Source organism: Gavia stellata, chromosome 3, assembly GCF_030936135.1.
Source record: "Gavia stellata isolate bGavSte3 chromosome 3, bGavSte3.hap2, whole genome shotgun sequence".
Classification (NCBI taxonomy): domain Eukaryota; kingdom Metazoa; phylum Chordata; class Aves; order Gaviiformes; family Gaviidae; genus Gavia; species Gavia stellata.
The window spans coordinates 101,562,430-101,583,995 of record NC_082596.1 but is presented as its reverse complement, the minus strand read 5'-3'; the positions used below and the strand labels follow the sequence as shown (position 1 = coordinate 101,583,995).

General features: G+C 38.4%; 1 protein-coding gene across 1 annotated transcript in view; it reads left to right on the top strand.

Annotated features, from left to right (window-relative positions):
* The window catches only part of FARS2 (phenylalanyl-tRNA synthetase 2, mitochondrial), a 253,211-nt gene that overhangs the window by 42,678 nt on the left and 188,967 nt on the right, over nt 1-21,566 (top strand). Inside the window, exon 3 of the mRNA XM_059815458.1 lies at nt 15,004-15,637. Within this exon, the coding sequence (XP_059671441.1) occupies nt 15,020-15,637 (618 nt within the window). The 5' untranslated portion in view covers nt 15,004-15,019. The remainder of the gene's footprint in view (nt 1-15,003; nt 15,638-21,566) is intronic.

The window sequence follows — 21,566 nt, the reverse complement described above, 5'->3', positions numbered from 1 at the left end:
TTTGTGTTCAGAACTTACACTTCACCTTCTTTACTGGTGTATACTTCGTGTCGTTATGGAATATCTTATAATTTATTTGACATTTGTATCTCTAGAAGGAAGTATGTCATGAGCTAAATTGTATGTCATGAAAGCATTATGTGACATACTGAAAAATACATAGAATTCAATGTAATTTTGTTTTTGTGGAGAAAGGGCCAAACACAGCAGCATGACTATAGCTAGATGTAAAGTAATCGATATTCTTCCTGTAGTGTTTTACTGGTGATGTCTTGTTTGCCTGTGGAATTGAAACAAACACTCATTAAGATGAATCAAAGTCTGCTGATAATTACACTAATTGCCCACAGGTTGCTAATAATAAACTTGTGATTTTTGAGAGAGATAGTAGAAGTTAGTGTGACAGATGTACTGACTGCACTAAATTTGATGCTCATGAATGAAGTGTGGATACCATTAGGATGGAGATTAACATGGTAATTATTTGAACAGTTGAATGCAGGACTTTCGTATAGAGATGTAATGTTACTTACACGAAATATATTTCAGTGTACCTGGTATGTCAGAAGGCCATATTCTAAAGTTCTCAATAAACAGATTTGAGTTCAGGCCTTAAGCTGTAAATTCCTGCCATGTGAGATACAACTAGTGCAGGATTCGGGCATCAGAACTGTACCTGATTTTTATAGTTATGTTTATAAGGCTTACCTGGCAATGAGTTGGGTGCCACCCTTCTGCAAAGTGATGAATTTCAGCCTTAAGTGTGAGCATGTGTCACATACAGGTACACCAGGAGATAGCTTTCTATTGTTTATTTCTCAATTTACAGCAAAATTAGCAAAAGTGCAACAAAAAGTACAGCAGGTTAAAAGATCACTGAAGCTCTTCTTTTTCTGATGAAACATTTTGCTGTACCCATTCCACATGGTATCAAAATAAACATTAGAGCAGAGAAGTCATTTGAAAGTATAAAAGAGAAGAAACAGTAAAAAAGCTTTCCCTAGTTTGCTACTTTGTTTGTGAAGAAACTGGCTTTAAGACTTCAAGGAAGAAGAGTCTTACTGAGTGCTTTATAGTTATTTTATTTTAAATTCATGTAGTGCTAAAGAAGACTGAATGCCCACAACAGGTGTACACTAGCAATGATAATGCAGGAAACTACCTTCCTCTGCTTCTGTCTTAATTCTGGAAGCTGCTTCTGGAAGCAAGAGGTTGTCATTTTTTATTATTTTTTTATTCTTTCTGTCTGCCTGTACACAGTGTTTGATCTTTTCCTGTAATTATGAACAGAGGTGCTGATTGTAATGGTGTATTTTATGTGATTTTGCAATAGTCTGTGATTGAAGGCCTCTTCACTGGATGTAATTCTTTAACTGATGTTGAAATGTTAACATCATGCCTTGATTGCTTTCTTTTCCTTTGAGCTGTGTTTCTTGGTAGCTCTGTAGTAAGAACTAAATGAGAATTGAGAAGACAAACTTCAGTTTCATTCTGCTTAAATACTATTCTTCACATCTCTTTCATAAACTTTGCTATGCAGTAAACTCACTCAACTTTTTTTTTTTTTTTTTTCAAATAACTTGCCTTAAAGTTCCTTTTTCACAGCGTTGCTCTTAAGCTTTGTGAAGAAAATTTAAACATTCCTATCTGGTCTATTGATCCTTATTTAGCAAGACTCCTCTCTGTGGTGTCAAGGAATGAACTACACATTGAAAGCAATCAGCAACTGTTTGAGTCAATCTAATTATTCTATGCTGCCTCCCAGCAGATGACAGAAAGAAGAATTGGAGAAGGAGAGTTTTCAGCCCAGATGCCAATGCATGTATTGGAATAGCAGAAAATTAAATGCTGTAAAGGTCAAGGATAGTGGCTTTAACTTTAAGAGTTCAAAAAATTTCATCCTGAGACTCTTCATCCTTGGCTTAGTTACCTGATGGATTTTATGGAAATATTTCCCAACAATTGTTCTACCATATCTAAATAAATGTCAAAGGAAGCAATTGGGCATGCACCTTTTTATGATGGTGTGACAGAAAATAATTATTAAAAAAAAAAAACCCCAAACAAAAAACCCCACAAACACCAACATCCTCTCTCCCTGCCCCAAACCACAACCAAAGAACAAAAAAACCCCAATGCCAAATAATTTAGGCTGAAAGATAAAGGATCTGGTAATTTAGGGAATGATTTTCAGCTGTTATGTTATTCACTGAAATAATGTTTTAAGCTTCATGTGAGTAATTTTTTTTTTTAAGCAGTGTATGGTGTTCAGTCTGGCTTAGCTGAGAACAGACCCCAAAACAGTCTTAGAAACGTTTGGGCTCTCATGTGGTATGAGGTAAGAACAGAGCAGAATCCTGCAACATCATCCATCTGAGTATACCTCTTGGTGTGGCTGGAGGGGGGTGGGGATAGGAACATGTAAACAAGGTTTAGTTGTCAGTTACAAATAAGAAATTACCACATGGAGGTTTATTTTATACCTACAGAAGTTGGATTTTACTATTACGCATATAAATCTGTGCAGTTTTGCTTACATGCTTTTGAATAAATTACTAGTTCACATTTGGGCATTCAGTAGATTTCTAGATCAGGTTCATCAGCCTCAAAAGTAAAGTCCAATATTCTTATTTTAGTGTTGTCTAGAAAATGAGGCAATGTGCCATACTAGGTCAGATTTTGTTATACATCAAATATCAAGTTGGACAGATTTCCTGTAACTCTTTTGGTTCTTTGAGTATACATAGAGTAGCAGCATAAAAATGAATTATTTTTTTTAAAGACCCAATAAGGTAATAACAACTACAGGAAAAAAAACCAAATAAGATCAAAATCAATGACTGTATTATTACATGATAGCCTATACTTGGGAAATTGTAACTTTGAAATTAGCTAGCAGGTTTAGAGAATAAAACAAATCTAAACCATCATTTTTATTTAATAGCTCTGGGCAGTGGTCCTTGGAACTCCAGGAATTTAATATGAAAGGTTCATACTGAAAAAAATGTTAGTACACATTAAGAATCTGTGGCTGTCCCAGTGTGGTGATGTGTAGATGCTGGTTATGTTTTCCTTTGCTGAGTGAGACCTGATTGCCCTTATTCACCTTTCGTAGCAGTTCATTACAATAGTCCATTTGCTTTTACACATTTAAGGGAGAGGGAATGTGGCCATGCCTTTTACCTTAAAGTTAACTGACTGTGACCTTCTCAGGTCCCATGTAGTTGACTCTGGCCTCAGCAAGTCAACATTTCCTACCTCCCTGCACATCACAAGACCTGCGTCTCCCACCCCTCCGTTCAGTCAGGATTTGGTTTCAAAGCATCCTGTAATGCTTTTAAACCCCACTGTGGATTCGCTTTTACTCTTGCCCTCTGGTCGTGGTAAAAATTATAATTTAGAATTATTTAGAGCTAATATGTTGTGTCTGTTACTCCTGACCTCACACTTCTTTCCTATTGCCTACGCTGGCAGCACCAGGCATGACAGTTTTCCTTTCTAGGTGCTATATCTTCATATTTTTTATGTAGTCTGCCTGGCTTCAGGGGCTACTACCATGCTAGTAATGCATGGTGTAGGAGGCACCCTCTTTGCTGTTTCATGACATCGGTTAGATTTGCTTCATTTTTACTTTACTCTGAAGTCATCGTGAGCTTTGTGAGAGCTCTGCTGAGCTCTTCAGCCTCGGTTCTGCAAAACTCTTCAGCACAGGCTGACTGCTCTGCCAGGCCACCACCCATGTCCTTTGGCCGCAAGTCCTAAGGCTGATGGTGCGCTGTTGCTTTTGGCTAGGTTTTCACTGGTAAATATGATAAGATTCTTATCTTTATTGCCCGCCTTGGGTCTTGGTATGTACTGTGTTTATTTGGATCTCAGATGATATGGATCTCAGATGATATGGATCTCACAATTGATACAGGAGAGACAACCCACCATGTAATACTCTCTCTCCTGGTTGGACTGGCAGGCTGACATGATTCACTGTATAACCTGAGATGAGCAGCAGTGGGGTTAGGTATAAGGTGAAACTTCCCCAAAAGAGGCTCCTAACAAACGTAATTTCCTCATCAAAGTAAATGCTGTCTTTGGTTCTGGTAAATGTGGTGATCAGAGGTGAAATCCTAGTTAAAAGAAGAGGATTTGTGAATGCCATGCTGGTTTGCAGGCCAACCCTGCTGTGGAGCAGATACAGCGGCAATGGTGTGTCCCATGCCACTTCATCCAGTTTGTTACTTTCTTCTTCCATATCCCTGTTTGCCTCAACAATGCTTCATTTATTTACCTTCCCATCTGCCCTAAAAGTCTTCTGCCTCTCCAGTTGATCTCTCCTGATCATACTAAGTACGTAATTATAATTACAATGATGTTAAGGCCTATGAAGTTTGAGACACAATACAAACAGAGCAATGACTCTGTATGTCTTGCTCAAGGAATGTAGGTTTGAGCCTTAAAAATCTGCGCATTCAGGAAGAAGGTTGTTTCAATGGTAATAACTCAGTATTTCTGAACTGTTCGGCATGATTCCTAATAGGCGGTTTTTGGCAAGCTGCTTTCGAAAGGTTTTGATTCTATTCACAGTAGCCATTATACTTGTTAGATTGTTGATAAAATGATATTGCAAACAACAAAAAAAAAATCGGAACATGGAGAAAAATGGTGATATAATCAAAACAATTTGGAAAGTTAAAATAAGCGAAAGCCAAGATGTTGAAGTACAGCACTTTGGAATTGGGAGCTGTTGCACTAATGGGTATAAATAATGCAATACTGTTCCCATGGGGGTATTGTAGAGCTTAAGTGGTTAATGGCGGAAAAGCACTGTGAGCTTCTATGTAGAGATATGCTATGCAAGAGCAGAGTGCTGCTTAATGAAAGTCTAAATGCTGCTGGGTAACAGTGTTCTGTACATGTGTCAGTACGTCCAACGGGTGTCAATGGTGATCGAAACCATGGATCACATTGTTGGACATGTTTAACATTTAGCAAGGTGACTATGGCTATGTTTCAGTAAATCAACATACATTAATAATTGGCTTTATTTGCCAATAGGACCACTTTCTTTTTTAATAAAATTTTTAGATTACTTTTTAATATATGATGATGCTTTTCATGCTTTTCAAATTTGCTTGCACTAAAAATTAGCAATGTCCCTTTAAAAACTATCAGATTTATTATATAAAGAGTACTATAGAAAATGGTAGTATACCTGGCCCTAAAAGCAGACTTATATTAAAATTATGTAAATATTTATAAATAAATACAAAATGTGAGAATAAATGGTAGGAACATGGAATCTGACTGAACCTTTCCTTAATCTTTTTCTTCTGCAAGTTCGTCTTACGGAGAAATAATACTTGGAAACTCCTGGAGCTGATACAGTTCTTGGGTCTTCTAGGGAATATAGATGTTAACATCTGATTTGACATAGTAGTTACAATTTTGTCTTTGCCTTTCTTCATTATGATTTGTGAGGAAACCTGAAGAGGAGTGTATTTTTTCATTTTTGTGTATCTGTCCTTTGTGGGATTTTTTTTTTTTTGCATTTGTTTATGTGAGTTTCCAATAATTAAGTGGCTTCTGTCATGATAGCACCTTTTAGCTCACATACTACATTGTAAGCTAGTTTATTTGCAAAGAATATCACTAGAAGTAATTTCTTGGAGGAATCAAGACTTGAAAACTTGAATTCTAGTTCTTAGAGTTGCTCATAGTCCCTTTTAGAAGTTGGTACCTGTTATTACTAATTCTGAGTCTGACGAATTTTTATCTTTAAATATTCCCATTAATTCATTTATTGTTTTCTTCTGAAGCTTATGAGCATGGACAAGCATATGAAAGTGTGGTGGTTTTTTTTCCTTCCCCTTTTCTCTTTTAACCACTTGGTTTGTACTGCCCTAGCTTGGTATCTTACTGCTAGCCTCTTTATGTGGCTGCCAGGGTTTCTTGCATAATTTTCATGACAAATAGCTTACTCATTAATATTTCAGCCCCATTCCTACCAACCTCAGAGAAGTGGTATGCCCCAGGCAGGGAAATGTAGTTCCTTCCTTAGGAGCCTTCTAATCTTTTCCTTAAACGGTTTGTCAGAGTCTGTGACAGATAAATGAAGATGGTGCAGTTCAAACTAGAGGTGATGTCTTTGTACATGCGTGATGATATATTTTCTAACTGGGAGGTGTTGGACTGCAGTGGAGTCTCCGCTGCAAACATCTACGATTTCTCTTTTATCATACTCGGGTCCATGAGACTTATTGATTCTGTAGTAAAATCTGTAGAGAAATTTCTGTCTTTTTTTTTTTTTTATTGGCTGTTGAAATATGCATAGTCCTGGTAACAGTCCTCTGCCTGTTCACAGAGTTTCATCATTTCTATAATAGAGACAGACCAAAGCATGATACTGCAGCTGAGTTAGAGTTGAGCTCAAGTTCACATCAGAGCTAGGTCTGAGGTGTGGATCTCTGGTGATATTTTGGCTCAAGGTGATAGCAAATATGTGAAACTGATCTCTTTAGAGCTTGGTGTGACAGAAAATTGGTGTGACACAAAACTTACAATACCCCCACCACTACTTAGGGTTGAAACATTATAAGAAAGGCCAGTTTGATTTAAATGTTGATTACATTTGTTATTAAAACCGTAAAATAACTCCCTGGTTTAAAATACCCATTATATTTATTATTTCATATTAATATTTAGATTATTCTTTTAAACTACAGCATGATATCTAGGGTATTACTAAGGAGGGCATCTGGACATCTATGGTGAGTCATGGATTTCCCCCGTTCTCAAGAATGGAAGGAGATGGTGGGAATCAGAGTACTCCCTGGAGATAGCAGGTAAAGCTGAAAACATCTAGTCTGTGGATGAACTGAGTCATTCATGTTAGCCTCCTCCTCTGGCATGACCCATCTAAGTTATTTGGTTTTCTTAGCATTGGGTGGGCTGGGTTTGTTTCTCAAGTTTAATTTTTCACTGTGCCATGTGAGGTGTCTGAAACTTGGGTATTTAGGCACGTTGAATATTTTGCAGATGAAGGTTTAATATAGACCATTAGGTAGCATGTGTGTTGAATCTGGTATGTAAGATGTTGCTGTGTTTCTTTCTGCCTTTTCCCCAGAGGAGGCAGGCAATCAGTATTTGATCAGTGAATGATGCCTTCTGAATTGAAGGATATCTTCTGTGTCTACCACAGGCATCTCCAGAGGGCTGGGCTGCTATTGCCATTGCCAGGGAGGTGCAGCACTTCTCCAGAAGGGAAATTGCAGCTTTCTGCTTGGCCCACCAGGAGCATCCAGCACTTCGGGTGGCTGCGGTTGAGCCATTCTGCCTTCAAATGGAAAAATAAAGCATATACCTATAGCTTTATGCTTTTCTGCAATGTATTGCAGTGTGCATCTTCGTCCCACAGAGACTACTAAGACATGGCAATGCACCTATAGGTGACTTTCTCTATGTGAGAAGCAATGCTGAAGTTCAGGAGGTTCTGCTGTTTCAGGAGCGCAGCATGTACCACGTTTATTACCCCCCAAGCTGTGGAGTTTTTGTTTTCTGGTGTTGTGTTTTGGATCACCATCATAGAAATTATTAATACTTATACTTCCTCTGCGGTCCTTTTCACTGTTATCAAGTCTGCACGTGTCCCATTCTTAGCATTTAGTAACTGACTGCAAAAATAATCATTACTCCCTCCTCCTGTTAAGGCAGGATGAGATCTCTATGGTTTTATTATGTCCAAATGGTGTAGTTAATCAGTGAGAAGTAAGAAAGTATACCACGGCACATAAATACTGCTAAAATCTAATTTCTAAACAAATTAATTTTACTCAAAAAACTCCATAGGATTAAAATTCTTGATGGCTTATACGTCGATATAAAAATACAGATAATCAAGTTGCAGATATTGGTGGAAAAAAGGAGGCAGAAGAGATAGTGGTAATCTTGACTGCAGTGAGGATTTTACAGGTTTTTAAAAGTCTCTGTCCTTTCATCTGATGGTTGTTTACAATATGTCTTTTAAGGAAGAAAGCTAGTTGGCAACATTTTCAAGGTATTGGAAAAAGAATATTCCCTCAACAAAGGTAGTGTTTTTTCATATTGCATCCCTTGAAAAAAATGGATGTATTTAAAATCAGGAGACACATTTGAGAATATTTAAGAATGATTTCTGCATTGCCTTTTTGCAGTCTAATTCGTAATGTAATGTATTTGAAATATGTTTGTGTAATGAGGATTTTCCCTTAAAGTATGGAATTGACTATTAGCTGTTTTGTCTCATTGTGGAGGGAGGGAAGAGCACAGGTATGTCAGCAGGAGCTCAGGTCACAGCTGCTTAATTTTCAGTAGAGTTTTGTGTGCCTTAGTCATCGCACACTATTGAAAATTTCCACTAAGGGGTTTAATTGACATTTCTTCAGTAAAAAACAAACTCTGTTTTAGTTTGAAAAAGAAAATAAAGACATAATTAAGATATAAATGAAAGAAAAATAGATACTGTTTCTGAGCAGGGGTGATTTTCCTTAATTAATCTACTGTCGTGTATATAAATTTTTTTTCTTTTTTGGACCGATAGTTTATTTCCTCTGTATTTGTTCATTTTGTTTTTATTCATCTGGGTTTTTTCTGTTCAACTAGAAATGATATGGATGTACTGCTTATCTTAAACTTCTGAATTTTCCATGTTATAGAGTTTGGCATCTTTCCATGTTCTAGAACCAGAAGTCTGAATTTGGTTGCCTTTGAACTTTAACTTTTAATGTCAATTATGCAGTATACTATCCTCTTTTAAAAAATTATATACTCCCTGAATAATTCAGCAATTTGATGTACTGGATTAGCTTGCTGATCACAAATTCCAGTGTGTGGCTACTCTACTTGTGAACTGCTTGAACCAAATTCACTACAGGTTGTCTTGAAACCCGATTATGTCAATCTTTGAATCAGTCTTATACCAGCTAGGCAGCACAACTACAGAGTTTGCAAGTATTTTGACTACTGAAACAATTTTAACTACCTTGAATACTATGTCTTGAGAAGTGTTATCCTTTAATAAGTGGGAAACTTGTGGATAAAACCTGAACAATCTTGAGTGACACTGCGTATCGGGGAGGTAGTGCCTGTAGCAGCCTTTGGAGGACCACACAGGGTACTGAAATTACTTGCAGTGTGATATGAATATGACATTTTTCATCATTTGCAATATCCAACTTGAAACTGAATGGCAAGTGTACTCAAGTCATGATTCAATACATTTTAAAACTGGTGCTTGCCCGGAGGTCCTTGCAGAAGTATGTTCCCCTCTCCAAAGACTTGCTGCCCACTATGACTATCTTAGCCCATCCTGCAGTCCTAAAGAATGGTGAAGGTGGTTGAAGGTGTGCCTCAGAAGTATGGACCACGTTTTCTTCTGCTTGCCTTCAGGTGCCTATGTATATAAGACAGGGCATGAAATACTGTCCTTTGTTCAGACAATAGGCATTTTCTGGATCAGTGAAAAAGGTGCGTGGTTGTTAATACCTTTTATTTCATATTTAAGAAGGTCTTATATGTAACACTGAGAGAAAACATGGTCACGCCTTATCCCTGAAAAGGGTTTTTAATTTTCTCTCTCAATATTGCAAGCCTCAATGTTGCCGAAGGTGGCATCATGATTAATGTATCACTATTAGAGAGCAGACAGCCAGCTTATGACACATTTTTGCTTCAGTTAAGAAAAATAACAAACAAAGAAGTTATTCTGTAGGTTTCTTGGAACTTGCTGATGGATTATTAACTAGGTGAACTCCAAATACATGAAAAAATTAAGAGCCAAATACTTGAAGGGTATGTTATCTTGCCTGATGCTTTGTAGTGCATGCAATATTTTGTTCCATTGGATGTTTAGCCATCATCAGGGACATCTGAAAATGTTCTGCCCTTGGAAGGTCCGGTTCTAAAATGGATCCATTCTAAGTTGTCTGTAAGGCTATTTCAGAGGTCTGTGTGTATAACAAATTTGGCATGCTCAGTAAGAGTGAAAGTCTGTTCTGGTGTGTAACAGTGTATCTGCATTTTAAAATGAGCTTGAAAAAAATCTAAGCTTGTTATTAGTACTGCATGCAAAATAATGTCTGTTGTATCCTATGCAATGTATATATGGTCATGGCAATACAATGATACTTGCTGCTGTATGCCTACATAGTTTTCAAAACTAAAATTCAATACTTAGCTAAAATTGCTAAGCAGACTGGTAAATGTCCAATTTTAGCAGCCTAGCATATGTTTATAACTTTTGTTTTAACATATGCTATGTTGGTTGAACTCCCCTCCCCACACATACGGTAGATAAAAGCTGTCACATCACAAAATGGTGGCAGCCCAACTTTTCTAACATTTTCCATGGCACTTCAGAGTCTTGCATTAATTAGCTATTCTTGGATAGAAGACAGACTCTCATCTTTGTAGAATTTTGATTTCAAACCCGTCATGTACTTTGGTTTATGTATGCAGTAGCCCATCTGTGTTTCTGCAGCCATAAACAGTAAAAAGCACAAGGCATACAGAATAGCGGTCAGCGAAAGCGAGGATGCCCTTGGTTCACAGATATGAATACCTACCAAGTGTCCCTGAAAGCAGACCCATTTCGTTCACTGGTGGGCTCTAGTTTGCTCAAACAAGAGCGTGTTCTCTCTTCCACTTTTCTAGGAGAGGTGGGCGAGTAAAACAACACTGGTGCACAGTCCTTTCTCTTTTCATTGTGAGCTGCTAAACTACCCCCTCCTCCTTTCTCAAGGCACTTGTAAGGAGGAATTTCACTGAGTGTATGATTCTTTCCTAAACCTCAGTGGAGTAGAGGGAACTTGTGATAAATACTACTGCAGTTGTGGTAATGCTGTCTTAATCCTTGCTGCACTGTGACATGGAAACCTGGGTTTAGACATGAAAGGACATGTCTTAACAGTACAGCAATATGATCCCTTATCACATCAAACTGCCTTTTGCATGTGCTCCAAAATCACAATATTTTTGGGTATTCTGTCTGCTGTTTCCCTGTTAAGCTCCTGACTGTGCTGTACTTCTGCATGTGTGAAGCCTACTGTACTGCCGCATGGGGGATGGTTGGTTTTCTGGGGGGATGAAGGAACCTTGCCATCAACTGAAACTGCTGGAGAAATGGCACGCGGTCTGTAGTAGAGGACTGACATTGACAAGTGTAGTCACATCTGTGCCTGGTCTATCCACAGCATGGACAGGGTTGTTCTGATGTCTTCATCCCTGGGTGGCATGGGTGCCACCACCTGCCCTCTGGTCTGCCTTGAAGCTGCTCAAAAGCTCATAACCACGTGCAGACATGGTTCCAAATGTATTGCCACATATAATGTACAATATCGTCCCCATCAAAGATCAAGTTCCTGCAGTTGTGTTAGACATTTCAGTATGGAAGAGGAGATTGAGGTAGAGGGACAGGCCCATGGAGCTTCGGAGGAGCTGCTGAGGTACCCAGGGATGTGGCAGCGGCAGCATTAAAGTAAGGACCTGTGTAATTGGAGATGGTGGGCCTGGAGCTTGCATGTCCATCTGCAGTGCTTTGAGAAGCCCCACTGGGAGCTGCTGGTAGGGCAGCCTGCTTCCAAAACCCTGTGTTGGCTCCCAGCTATGAGTCAGAGACCCTGTCAAGCCAAGCGTGTGACCCACTGGTAATGCTTTGCCATCTTTGGATCGTAGATGCCAGTGGTGGTTGTTCAATGTTTATTTCCCGTTTATGTATTTGTTTTCAGCTACAGGACCTACAGCTGCTGTTTGGCTTGCTGTGGTTGTTAGCTGGCTGGCAGTCTTTGCTGTGGGATTCAGGTTTTGTCAGTGTGCACAGAAACCAGTTTCATTTTGCTGCCAAATAATAAGCATGGTGGAAATGGAGGAAGAAAATGATAAATTTAAATTGTGCTTTTTCAGACCGGTAGCTAGATGTCTACTAGAAATAACTGTCTATTTGTTACAAGTGAACATAAGTAATCAGTGTATGCTTAACATCAATTATTTATTGCTGGCAGAAAGGCAAAGACTTTTCTTTATTTTTCCAGTGTTGCTTTCCACTCTGGTAAACATTTCTCTGATATGAAGGTTTCTTGTACAGTGTTAAGAGTGTGAACACGGCTTTTTCCTTCCTTCTGTATGGCTTCTCTCCCCAAATGTAACTTATCACCAGTTGAGTTGAACTAAGTCCAATACCATTTTTCTGTAATGATCCTGGAAGTAGCATGCATGAGCCTGTGGTGGGAGAGGGAAGCAGAAGAGTGGTGCTGAAAGACGTCAATGTTTCTGGTGGTCTTGTGTGGTACCACGTCCACGGCTCCTTTACTGCTTGTTTGCTGCTGTTTGCAGTACTTGGACATTGCATAACTCATCAGATAACTTTGGATAACTGTAACTTTTTTTTCTTACTGCTCACAGTAGATTTTGCTTTAGATTAGAATAATAGTGCAGATAGAAATGCAATTTAACTATTTAAGGCACAAGCATAATGTTAGGATGAAAACTCTGATACAAGTTCATCTGTAGGTTTTCGTCCTGTACAAGTTTGAGAATAGTATATATCACTTCCTCAGAAAAATTAGCGTTTCTGAACTATCAGAAGCTGATAGCAGTGTTGCTCATTACAAATACTTAAAAATCATCAGGTAAGCCCTTAGAGATGTATACGTTAGTCTCCCTTAAAAATCATGAGTCTTAAAATAAACAAAGCCCCCCCACACACACTTATGGTTCATGTTCTGATTTCTTTTTCCATAAAGTTATAATCATGAGAAGAACTGTTTATGTGAAAGTTAAACTTTTCATATGGTTGTCTGATTCTCAGAGGAGTGGTATTTAGGAAAGCAGCAAACATCACGAGACTCACGATAAACTTACGAGAGTTTTTTGTACTTTAGTTATGTATAAGTTTTGAATCAAATTTTTTAGAAAAATAAATGTATGGGCAGATGGTGATATTTACTTAAGGGAAGCTGAATTCATTATCTGACTAGAACTGGGTCTTTCAAGCAGCTGTTTGAAAATAAGAACTCACTTTCCATGAAGGAGAATGTATGTTTGGGGAAAACGGAGCTTCTTTTCAAAATGTAAGGCTATCCCTCGTTTAGTCTATGTCAGAGGGGTTTCTGGTGTGTGTGTGAATTCATTTATGGAAGAACCTTATCAGTAATAGCCAAGAACTAATTTGGTGAAATTGTTTTGCAAACTCTTAAAAACAAACAAAAAAAATCCCCCCCAAAAAGCAGTCCCTCTTAAAAGTTTCAAAACTAGATGATAAAAGTTGCAGCTGCTCTTTTTTCTTAAGGTATTCGACCAGAAAAAGGATTAAACCAGATATTTAGTAATGTTATGCTGCCCTGCCAAATTTAATTTCTGACTACCCAACTTGCCTTTATTTTGATTTATTGAGATACAATTACTTCAGGAAATAGACCTCTAGAGAACATCCAGGTATAAGCCAGAAGAAAGGAAACCAAATATGAACATACCTGTTATCTTTTACAGATCTGTTTTTTGGGGACTCTGGATTCTTGAATGTGTCTATTTTATTTGCATATAGATTTTTGGAGCTTAAAAGTATGAAAAATAATCTTAGCTTGTTTGGGTTTTTTTACACTTGTTTCTCTTACGTTCCTGTGGAAAGCTAGCCAGATACTGTAATCCTAGCATAACGATGGAAAGCTATCCCTTGAAGACTGTGGTCTACTCATTGCTTATGTCCTTTCTTCCCCCATTTCTTTAAGAAGACTTTCACGGGAAATTCACCAAGGAAACCTGTGGCCCTGGATTTCTTGGTTCATAGAGAAATACAGACCAGTTTGTTGTTTGGAGCAGATGCCTTTCCCCAGTCACTTAACTTCTAATGCCCCTGTTTTCCCATTCTTTAATAAGCAAATTGTAACGTTTAATTATTTTACTGGAACCTATGCTAATATTTATGAAGCCCAACTATAGATTTTCAAGTGATTTCGCATCTCGGAATGGGCTTATGCATTTGGAGTGACTGAAGGGCTTGTGATCCTCAAAACTCTTTAGTTTTGGAATTATCTCTTTGAACACTACAGTGTAACGCAGCTATGTACGTGTGAAGCACGAAGCCTGTTTGTAAACAGGGTGGATTTGTAAAGATGGCCCTTTCATAGGAAATGAGTTGTTCAGTTCAGACATCTTTCAGAATCTCATCACTTCATTCACCTTCCTGATATTTGGCAAGCCTCCCTGCCCAGTACAGCGGTGTAAGCTGTGAAAATACCCATTCTGGGAACGTATCGAAAAGGGGGTTTGTGCTCACCCCAAAATGCTAACATTGGTTCTGACTATGTGGAGCCTTTATTGTGAATCTTGTGCAATACTCATCTGTGAACTTAATACGCTGTTTATATATAAATATATGCCTTGTGGTCTGGCCACCTGTTTTTTCACAGTGGTTTGAAAGGTTAAACTGGTTTTGTTTGGCATTAAGTAAGAATTAGCGATGATTGCATAGTGTGTGCCACATGCGTCTGGTTGATGTGGAACGCCTTCCATAGCTTCTGCTAATGGTGAGAGATGATACAACAATAAGTTAATGCATGGGGTTTTATTATAAGCAAGTCCCTGACTGCCGAAGGGTGGTGTTAAATTTCTGAGTTTCTCATAAGTAGTACTCAGTTATTGCCTCGTATTTTAACTGGATGAAAAATACTGTTTCAAAGAAGGCCTGATGTTTATTCAGCTGTAAAGAGTAGCAGTATCTGGAATGGGGTCAAGGCTAGGTCTAGAGTCATTAATACTGATGCAGTGATGCAGAAGACTGATAATTGAATAAGGTATCCTAGCTGAAATTTGATCACAAGGGTATTTTCCCTCCTCTGAAGTCAAAATAGTGGTTTATAATGGGAACTTTGTCATATTAATCAAGCAGACATTTGGATTTAACTTATTCCTGAGATACTAGCAATTCCTGCAGCAAGACTGCAGTTCCTAACTCAATTTTTATTTTTTTTTTTTCTCTAGATCATAAGAGTTTTCAATGGCAATGCTCTGGAAATTCATGAGAGTAGCTAAGTATTCTAAAACAGCTTTATCACCAAAAGTAACGGTAAGAGGAATTACCACCCATTCAAGGCATTCTTCATCCAAGTCTGTACCTTCAGATTTTGCTGCCAACACACCCTGCTCAAATACTGTGGAACTGCTTGGTAAAGCTTATCATCAAGATGACTACAGCAATGTCACAGAGAAGATTCTTTCCAAGGTGGGGAAGAACTTGCACAACAAAAAGCATCACCCTTTGTGGCTAATCAAGGAGCAGGTGAAGGACCACTTTTACAAACAATATATAGGACGCCGTGGGACTCCGCTCTTTTCTGTCTATGATGGTCTTTCTCCAGTGGTTACGGTACAGCAGAATTTTGATAGTTTGCTTGTCCCACAAAACCATGCCAGCAGAAGGAAAGAGGATAACTATTACTTGAATCGTGATCACATGCTAAGAGCACATACATCAGCTCATCAGTGGGACTTGATACACTCCGGCCTAGATGCCTTTCTGGCAGTGGGAGATGTTTATCGCCGTGATACAATTGATAACACCCACTACCCAGTCTTCCATCAGATGGAAGGAGTTCGGCTCTTCTCTTGTCATGAGGTAGGAATTCTGTAGTTGGGGTGAAAGAGATTTTGGGTAAGTTGCATGGTCGTCTTTTTGCTGTAAGCAAAGTGCATGCACGTAAACATGTTACAGCAACACATGTGTTATGCTGTACATTGATAAAGATCAGGCAATTGATCATGTAGTTATACTTCTAATTTGGGAAATATATAGGCGGAAAATGTTGAATTTGAAAACAACTATAAACTTCCCCAGAAAAATGTGGAAAAAATGGAAAGACAATATTCTAGCAAAATAAAACATTACCTGAAAGGAAACAGCTTGTTCAGCTAATGAACTGCAGGATTCAATTCTAGTTCTATCACAAGCCTCTTCCGGTAAGGTCACTTTACCAAAAACTTTGTCATATTAATACGGATGTGAGTTGTTGCAGCTACATCCAAAGTGTAGTTTTTATTTTGTCATCTTTTTTTCTTTAATAGCGCCAACCTTCTGTAAATGAATGTCTTTTTTAATAAATTGTTCCATTCTTCATCTTATCCTAAAGCTGTATTGAAGGATTCATCTATTGCAGCTGATAGTTATGGGTGTGTGATACATACACAGTAAACTCATCAGAGTCCAGAGGCATCAGCTAAAGAGCTCTAGGTACATGTCCAAGACTCTTGAGTTTATGTATTTTGTTGGCACAGCTTGCAAGTTCTGCAAATGCTCGGGTGTCATTAAGTACTCTGCTGTATCATTGATCAGTGGTAAATATAAGACAGTTTGTTTTCCAAATAGTGATTGATTTGTATAATTTGTGTATGCTTGTAGCAATACTGCCAAATTCACATTTCTGTAACTAAAACTAGCTTATTCTAATAATACTGAGATGTAGACCGTTCTTAATGTGGTTGCCAATGGGTGACAGGAGCTTGGCAGGGAAGCCTGATCGGTTTGGATGCCTGAGGGAAAATGAGAGTAATCATAGAGCACTGCTTTCTCACTGGTGGAAAGGGTTCGTGCTGCCTGCACTGGCGTTTCCCACCCCATGCTGTCAGTGCTACTTCCATTTTGAAAACATACCTGCCTCTGCAGATGTCCTGTGAGCTACGTGGTGTCGAATACAGCTTGCAACCACTTCTTTGGTAACCGGGAAATGGAAATCCTGCAGATATATCCAATCTTGTTTGTTTGCTGTTCTTTTCTCGTGGGCCTGTTTATGAATGTAATCAGGGTATATGCAAGAGAAAAAAAGTACAATAGTACATTAAGAAAATGCCATTTCTTAATGTTTTATGTTCATGACAATTTTATTTACTTGAGCGTGAGTTCAGGCATTCAGATGGCAAGATTTTTTTTTCTGCCAAAAAATTACAACATCGACACTCTTGCAGGATGGAAATTCTGCAAAATAAAGTGTGATTGATCTATTATTGAAATTATTGTTAATAAATATGCCCCTTAAGAAATTTTGGTCCTAATGACAGACTGTTTCTTATTTTCTACAAATTTAATAATAGGAATAATAGTAATAATAGGATTTTAATAACTGGGAAGAAAGTTACAGAAATGTTCACTGACATCTTCTGTCTAGAAATACATAATGTGTAACAATCTGATTCATTGCATTTTAGTTGTTTCTTTTTATCTATTTTCTTTTTCCCCAAGAAAATGATTGAGATGTTATTGGAGAATGTTAATAGCTGATGAATTTGAAGTTAGCCATTGCTGGAAAATGTTTCTGTCTCTCTAAAGAATGAAAGTCCAGTTGACTTTCTATACTGATGAAGAAAGAATAGTGGTATGATGTACAGTGTGTAAAGTCTTGTTTATTGGGCAATATGCATAAATTCGAAACCTGAGCATGATCTAAAGCATCCTTTCTTGCTTCAGTTGCAGACTGAATACTGATAGAGTCTTGCAATATGTAAAACTTCTTACAGTCATCATAAAAGCCTTGTGGAAAAAATTGAATGTGTAATTCTGAAATTTCACTGGGGACTGTTTCTGTGTTTTATATTCTGGTTGCCTGTTCAAAATAATCCAAATTTAAATAATTCCAGAAGGAACTGTCTGAGTGGAACAAAGACTAAATGGAGGTAATACTACATGAGAGAAATATTTTTATATTTTTATATTCATTTATTTATACCCATGTTGAAGTTGTAACCTGCTGAGCAGAAATGTGTGAATGCCAGGGCCTGTTACGTTCATCTCAGACTTTTCATTTATAACCAGACTGCGATCTCCTGTGAGAGGAAATTTGCACAGGTCTGAGGATAAGAATCTTTGGAACTAAGGGGAAAAACTGGTAGCTCTTAGCTATAAGGTACATTTCATCTTATGGCCAATTCAATAGTTTTATATGCTGTAGTCAATTTACTGCTCTACTTTGTTCTTTTGATTTATACATTTATCATTTGTTGTCTTCTCAGTGAAAGTGACCACAGAACTGGGGGGGGTGAGAGCAAAACCCAAAACCTAGAGTGATTTTAATAGGAACTTGGATTTAAAGGAATTTGACATCTCATCTCAGTTTGGGAGGGGGAAGAAAAGGTCAGTTCATCCTCAGCTGAAATTTTAGGCAGGATAAGAAAGATGTAGGAGAAAAAGTCTCTCTTTTACAAATACCAAATTCTATAGTCAAGGCTAGGTTAAAACTTCTGCCCTGCAACTGGAACCTTTGGTATAATTCTTCTTAATATCAAAGTTAAAATCAATACATTGGAAGTAAGAGCTGGAAAAACAAATCATAGTTTGGCAGTTTTACAGTGTTTTACTCTGAGATACGTGTGAGCTATTTGCTTCTTTGGCTATACTGTTTTTCATGACGGTTGGTTGATTGTAAGAGAAAAGTAATCTATGATTCGAAGATGGGCAGGTAACTGATGCTTTTCTGCACCTTTGTATGAGTGCAGATTTTAAAGTACTAAAGAAACTCCCATCTTCAAACTCACTCGCTGCTAAAAGTTAAAATAATTCATGCTGCAATTTCCCATAAACTTTTTAAAAATGTCCTTGGGCTGCTATCAAAGAACATCGGAAAATCTATTTTCAGTATATTTAAAAATATTTTAGGTAATTATTACCTGAATGTAATATATAGAAGAGTTAGAAACTAACTAAAGAAATAGTTAAAACCAGTGCCAAAATAGCTTCCCAAATCAGCTTCAAAATTCTGGAACTGTTCTTCTTAAATAGTATCCCCATATGGTATTTCTTTTGTATTCTCTTCCTCCAGCATGCCTGTTTGCCTTCTAAAGGGCATATAGATTATTTTTTTTTTTCCTTCTATGGTGTATGGCTGTTTTCTTTTTTTTTTATCCTGTGGGTTGGCGATATTGATAACTGCTGTAGTCAGGTTTGAACTGGCAAACTTTCCTGGGTGGATTATAAAAGAAATTATTTCTGTGCTATGCCGTGGTCTTTGGTGCAGTTGTTTACTTACCACAATTTATGGAAAAGAAAAAATAAATCTCAGCTGACTCCCACTTTGTGCGTTTTAGCCAGCAGAGGGAGCCAGTATAAACCCAATGGCAATGGCAGAACACCCTTCAGTTGACAACAACTAATGTTTACACATGGGAAGAAGACTTCATAAGGTATTTTATAGCCTGTACTGAATTATACATAAATTTTAAGGGGAACAGATGTGAAAACAGAGGAATTGCTCCTCTAATTTAGTAACCTTGTTCCAATGGAGGCCAATACCAGATTGTTCAGATGAAGAAATGATGCTCTCATCAGGCTCGTTTGTGCTGACAGCTGAAAACTATAAATAGGGAGACTGCGAAGAAGTAGTAGGGATGCATCTTTATTCTCCATTGAAATGTTTTTGGTGGAAATGGCAACTTTTTTGTTAGGATACAATGGAAAACTGTAAATATTCCAGTTAAAAATAAGGACTGCTCTTCCAAAGCACTGTATATAATCGCAAAAAAATTTTCGATATTGTAACTTCATAGTGTTTTATCCTGAAATGTTAAGACTCTTGTCCTAGGTAATAGAAGTGTAGACTTATTCATAGAAATAGAAATACATACTGCTTTCCTCATCTTTTCATACTTGTGTACCTTGGCCATATTCTTTGTGTATTGTTTTAAAAAAAAAAATAAATTGCTTTTATCCTTTTCCTTATGCTTTGGGGTAGGTGTGAACACCCGATTGACCTACATCTTCTTTTATACTTTTTTACTTTTTTAAATCAATGCATGCCATCCTAGGTTTTCACTTGCAAGACTGGTATCATTAGGTTTGACTTCTCCAAAATCCCATATGTTACTGCAACTTTGGACACTGTGCTTCTGTTCTGACATTGTATCAAAGGAAAGCTCCTTCCTGTCTTCAGTCACTTTTTTTTTCTCCTCACATGTAAAGGAATTTTTAAAAAATTTATCGTGTTCCAGGGATCAGCCTATATACAGAGTGATTTGGAGCATTTACAGTATATGCAAGAATATTTGTGTATGTAACTGGGAGTCATAATAGTAATGTTTAGCTGGGCACCAAGGAACAAATATTTAAAAAGGCTTAAGTGGCCTAGGAAAGGTACTCTTCTTAGCCCTCTGCAACTTGAGGATAGGGAGAGGCTCATCCAGGGGTGATACAAGACCCTGAAATCAGCCTTTGGAAATCCCCTTTTCTGTGTGTTTCTTCAGATTTGGGTGATGCTCTTCAGTGCCTCAGCTGGCAAGGATTAAGGCTTGTGTGAGATGGAGTCAGTGACTTTATAGCCAGATGAGATGGACCTGGAGAGTCATGGATTGGTGTGTCAGTCCCTCTGACTGAGGGCATTTATCGCCTATCGTATAATAGCATGTGTGAGTCAGAGGGAATTTGGAATTTCCTGGATGCTTTGAGATAATAGTATTGAAGTGGACATCCATGCAGCTTTCTTCTGTAGGTGTCAAATGATGAAATAGATTATTTTTTTTTTTACTTAGGATGCACATCTACCGCATATCCCCTTACATGGATCCATGCTTGTGCCATCTCTTGATGATAACACTGCATGCCAGCAGTTGCTGTACCCGCATCTTAAGCACATCCAGGCATGGAAAGTAGTGCAGGCTGCCTGCATTTGGTGAGACACCCATATCGATAAGCAATGTGCATCACATCAAGTTTCAGGTGCTGCTGCCTGTGGGATGGTGTTTGAGATGTTGGTTGTGAGCAATGCATCAGTCCCAAGGAGCCTGAGAGATGCCCCTCCTCTCAGGGAGCAGGGAGGGGTGTGCAGGATCAGGGGCACCTGAAATAAATCCACCATGTTAAGAAAAACAAGAGCAGTGTTACTTTGCTAGAATATTCTGAAGTGAATTTATTCCTGAAGCTGCAGTTTGGCTGTGTGTTAGGAATAAAGGGCCTGGCTAGTTCAGGTGGAACTGACTTCACTCTTGCAGATGTCTACCTGAGTAGTAAACATTGCATTATTCAGTATTTTCCAAGTTGTGGTATATAAATCATGCCATGATAAATAAAGCTTCACTGGCCCGAGGACCCATATTGTATTCTTTGTTATTTTTAGTTGAAAATTTGACAGCGAAGGGCAGGAGAAGGTCTGTGAGATTTTCATAGTGGTCTGTATTGGGTTTGCATAGCAAGGATTTGGTAGTGGGGGGCTACAGGGGTGGCTTCTGTGAGAAGCTGCCAGAAGCTTCCCTATGTTCGATAGAGCCACTGCCAGCCGGCTCCAAGATGGACCCGCCGCTGGCCAAAGCTGAGCCCATCGGCGATGGTGGTAGTGCCTCTGGATAACAGATTTAAGAGTGGAAAAAACTGCGCATCAGCAGCAGCCACCGGAAGAGAGGAGTGAGAATATGTGAGAGAAACAACTCTGCAGACACCGAGGTCAGTGAAGAAGGAGGAGGAGGTGCTCCAGGTGCCAGAGCAGAGATTCCCCGGCAGCCCGCGGTGAAGACCATGGTGAGGCAGGCTGTCCCCATGCAGCCCATGGAGGTCCACGGAGGAGCAGATACCC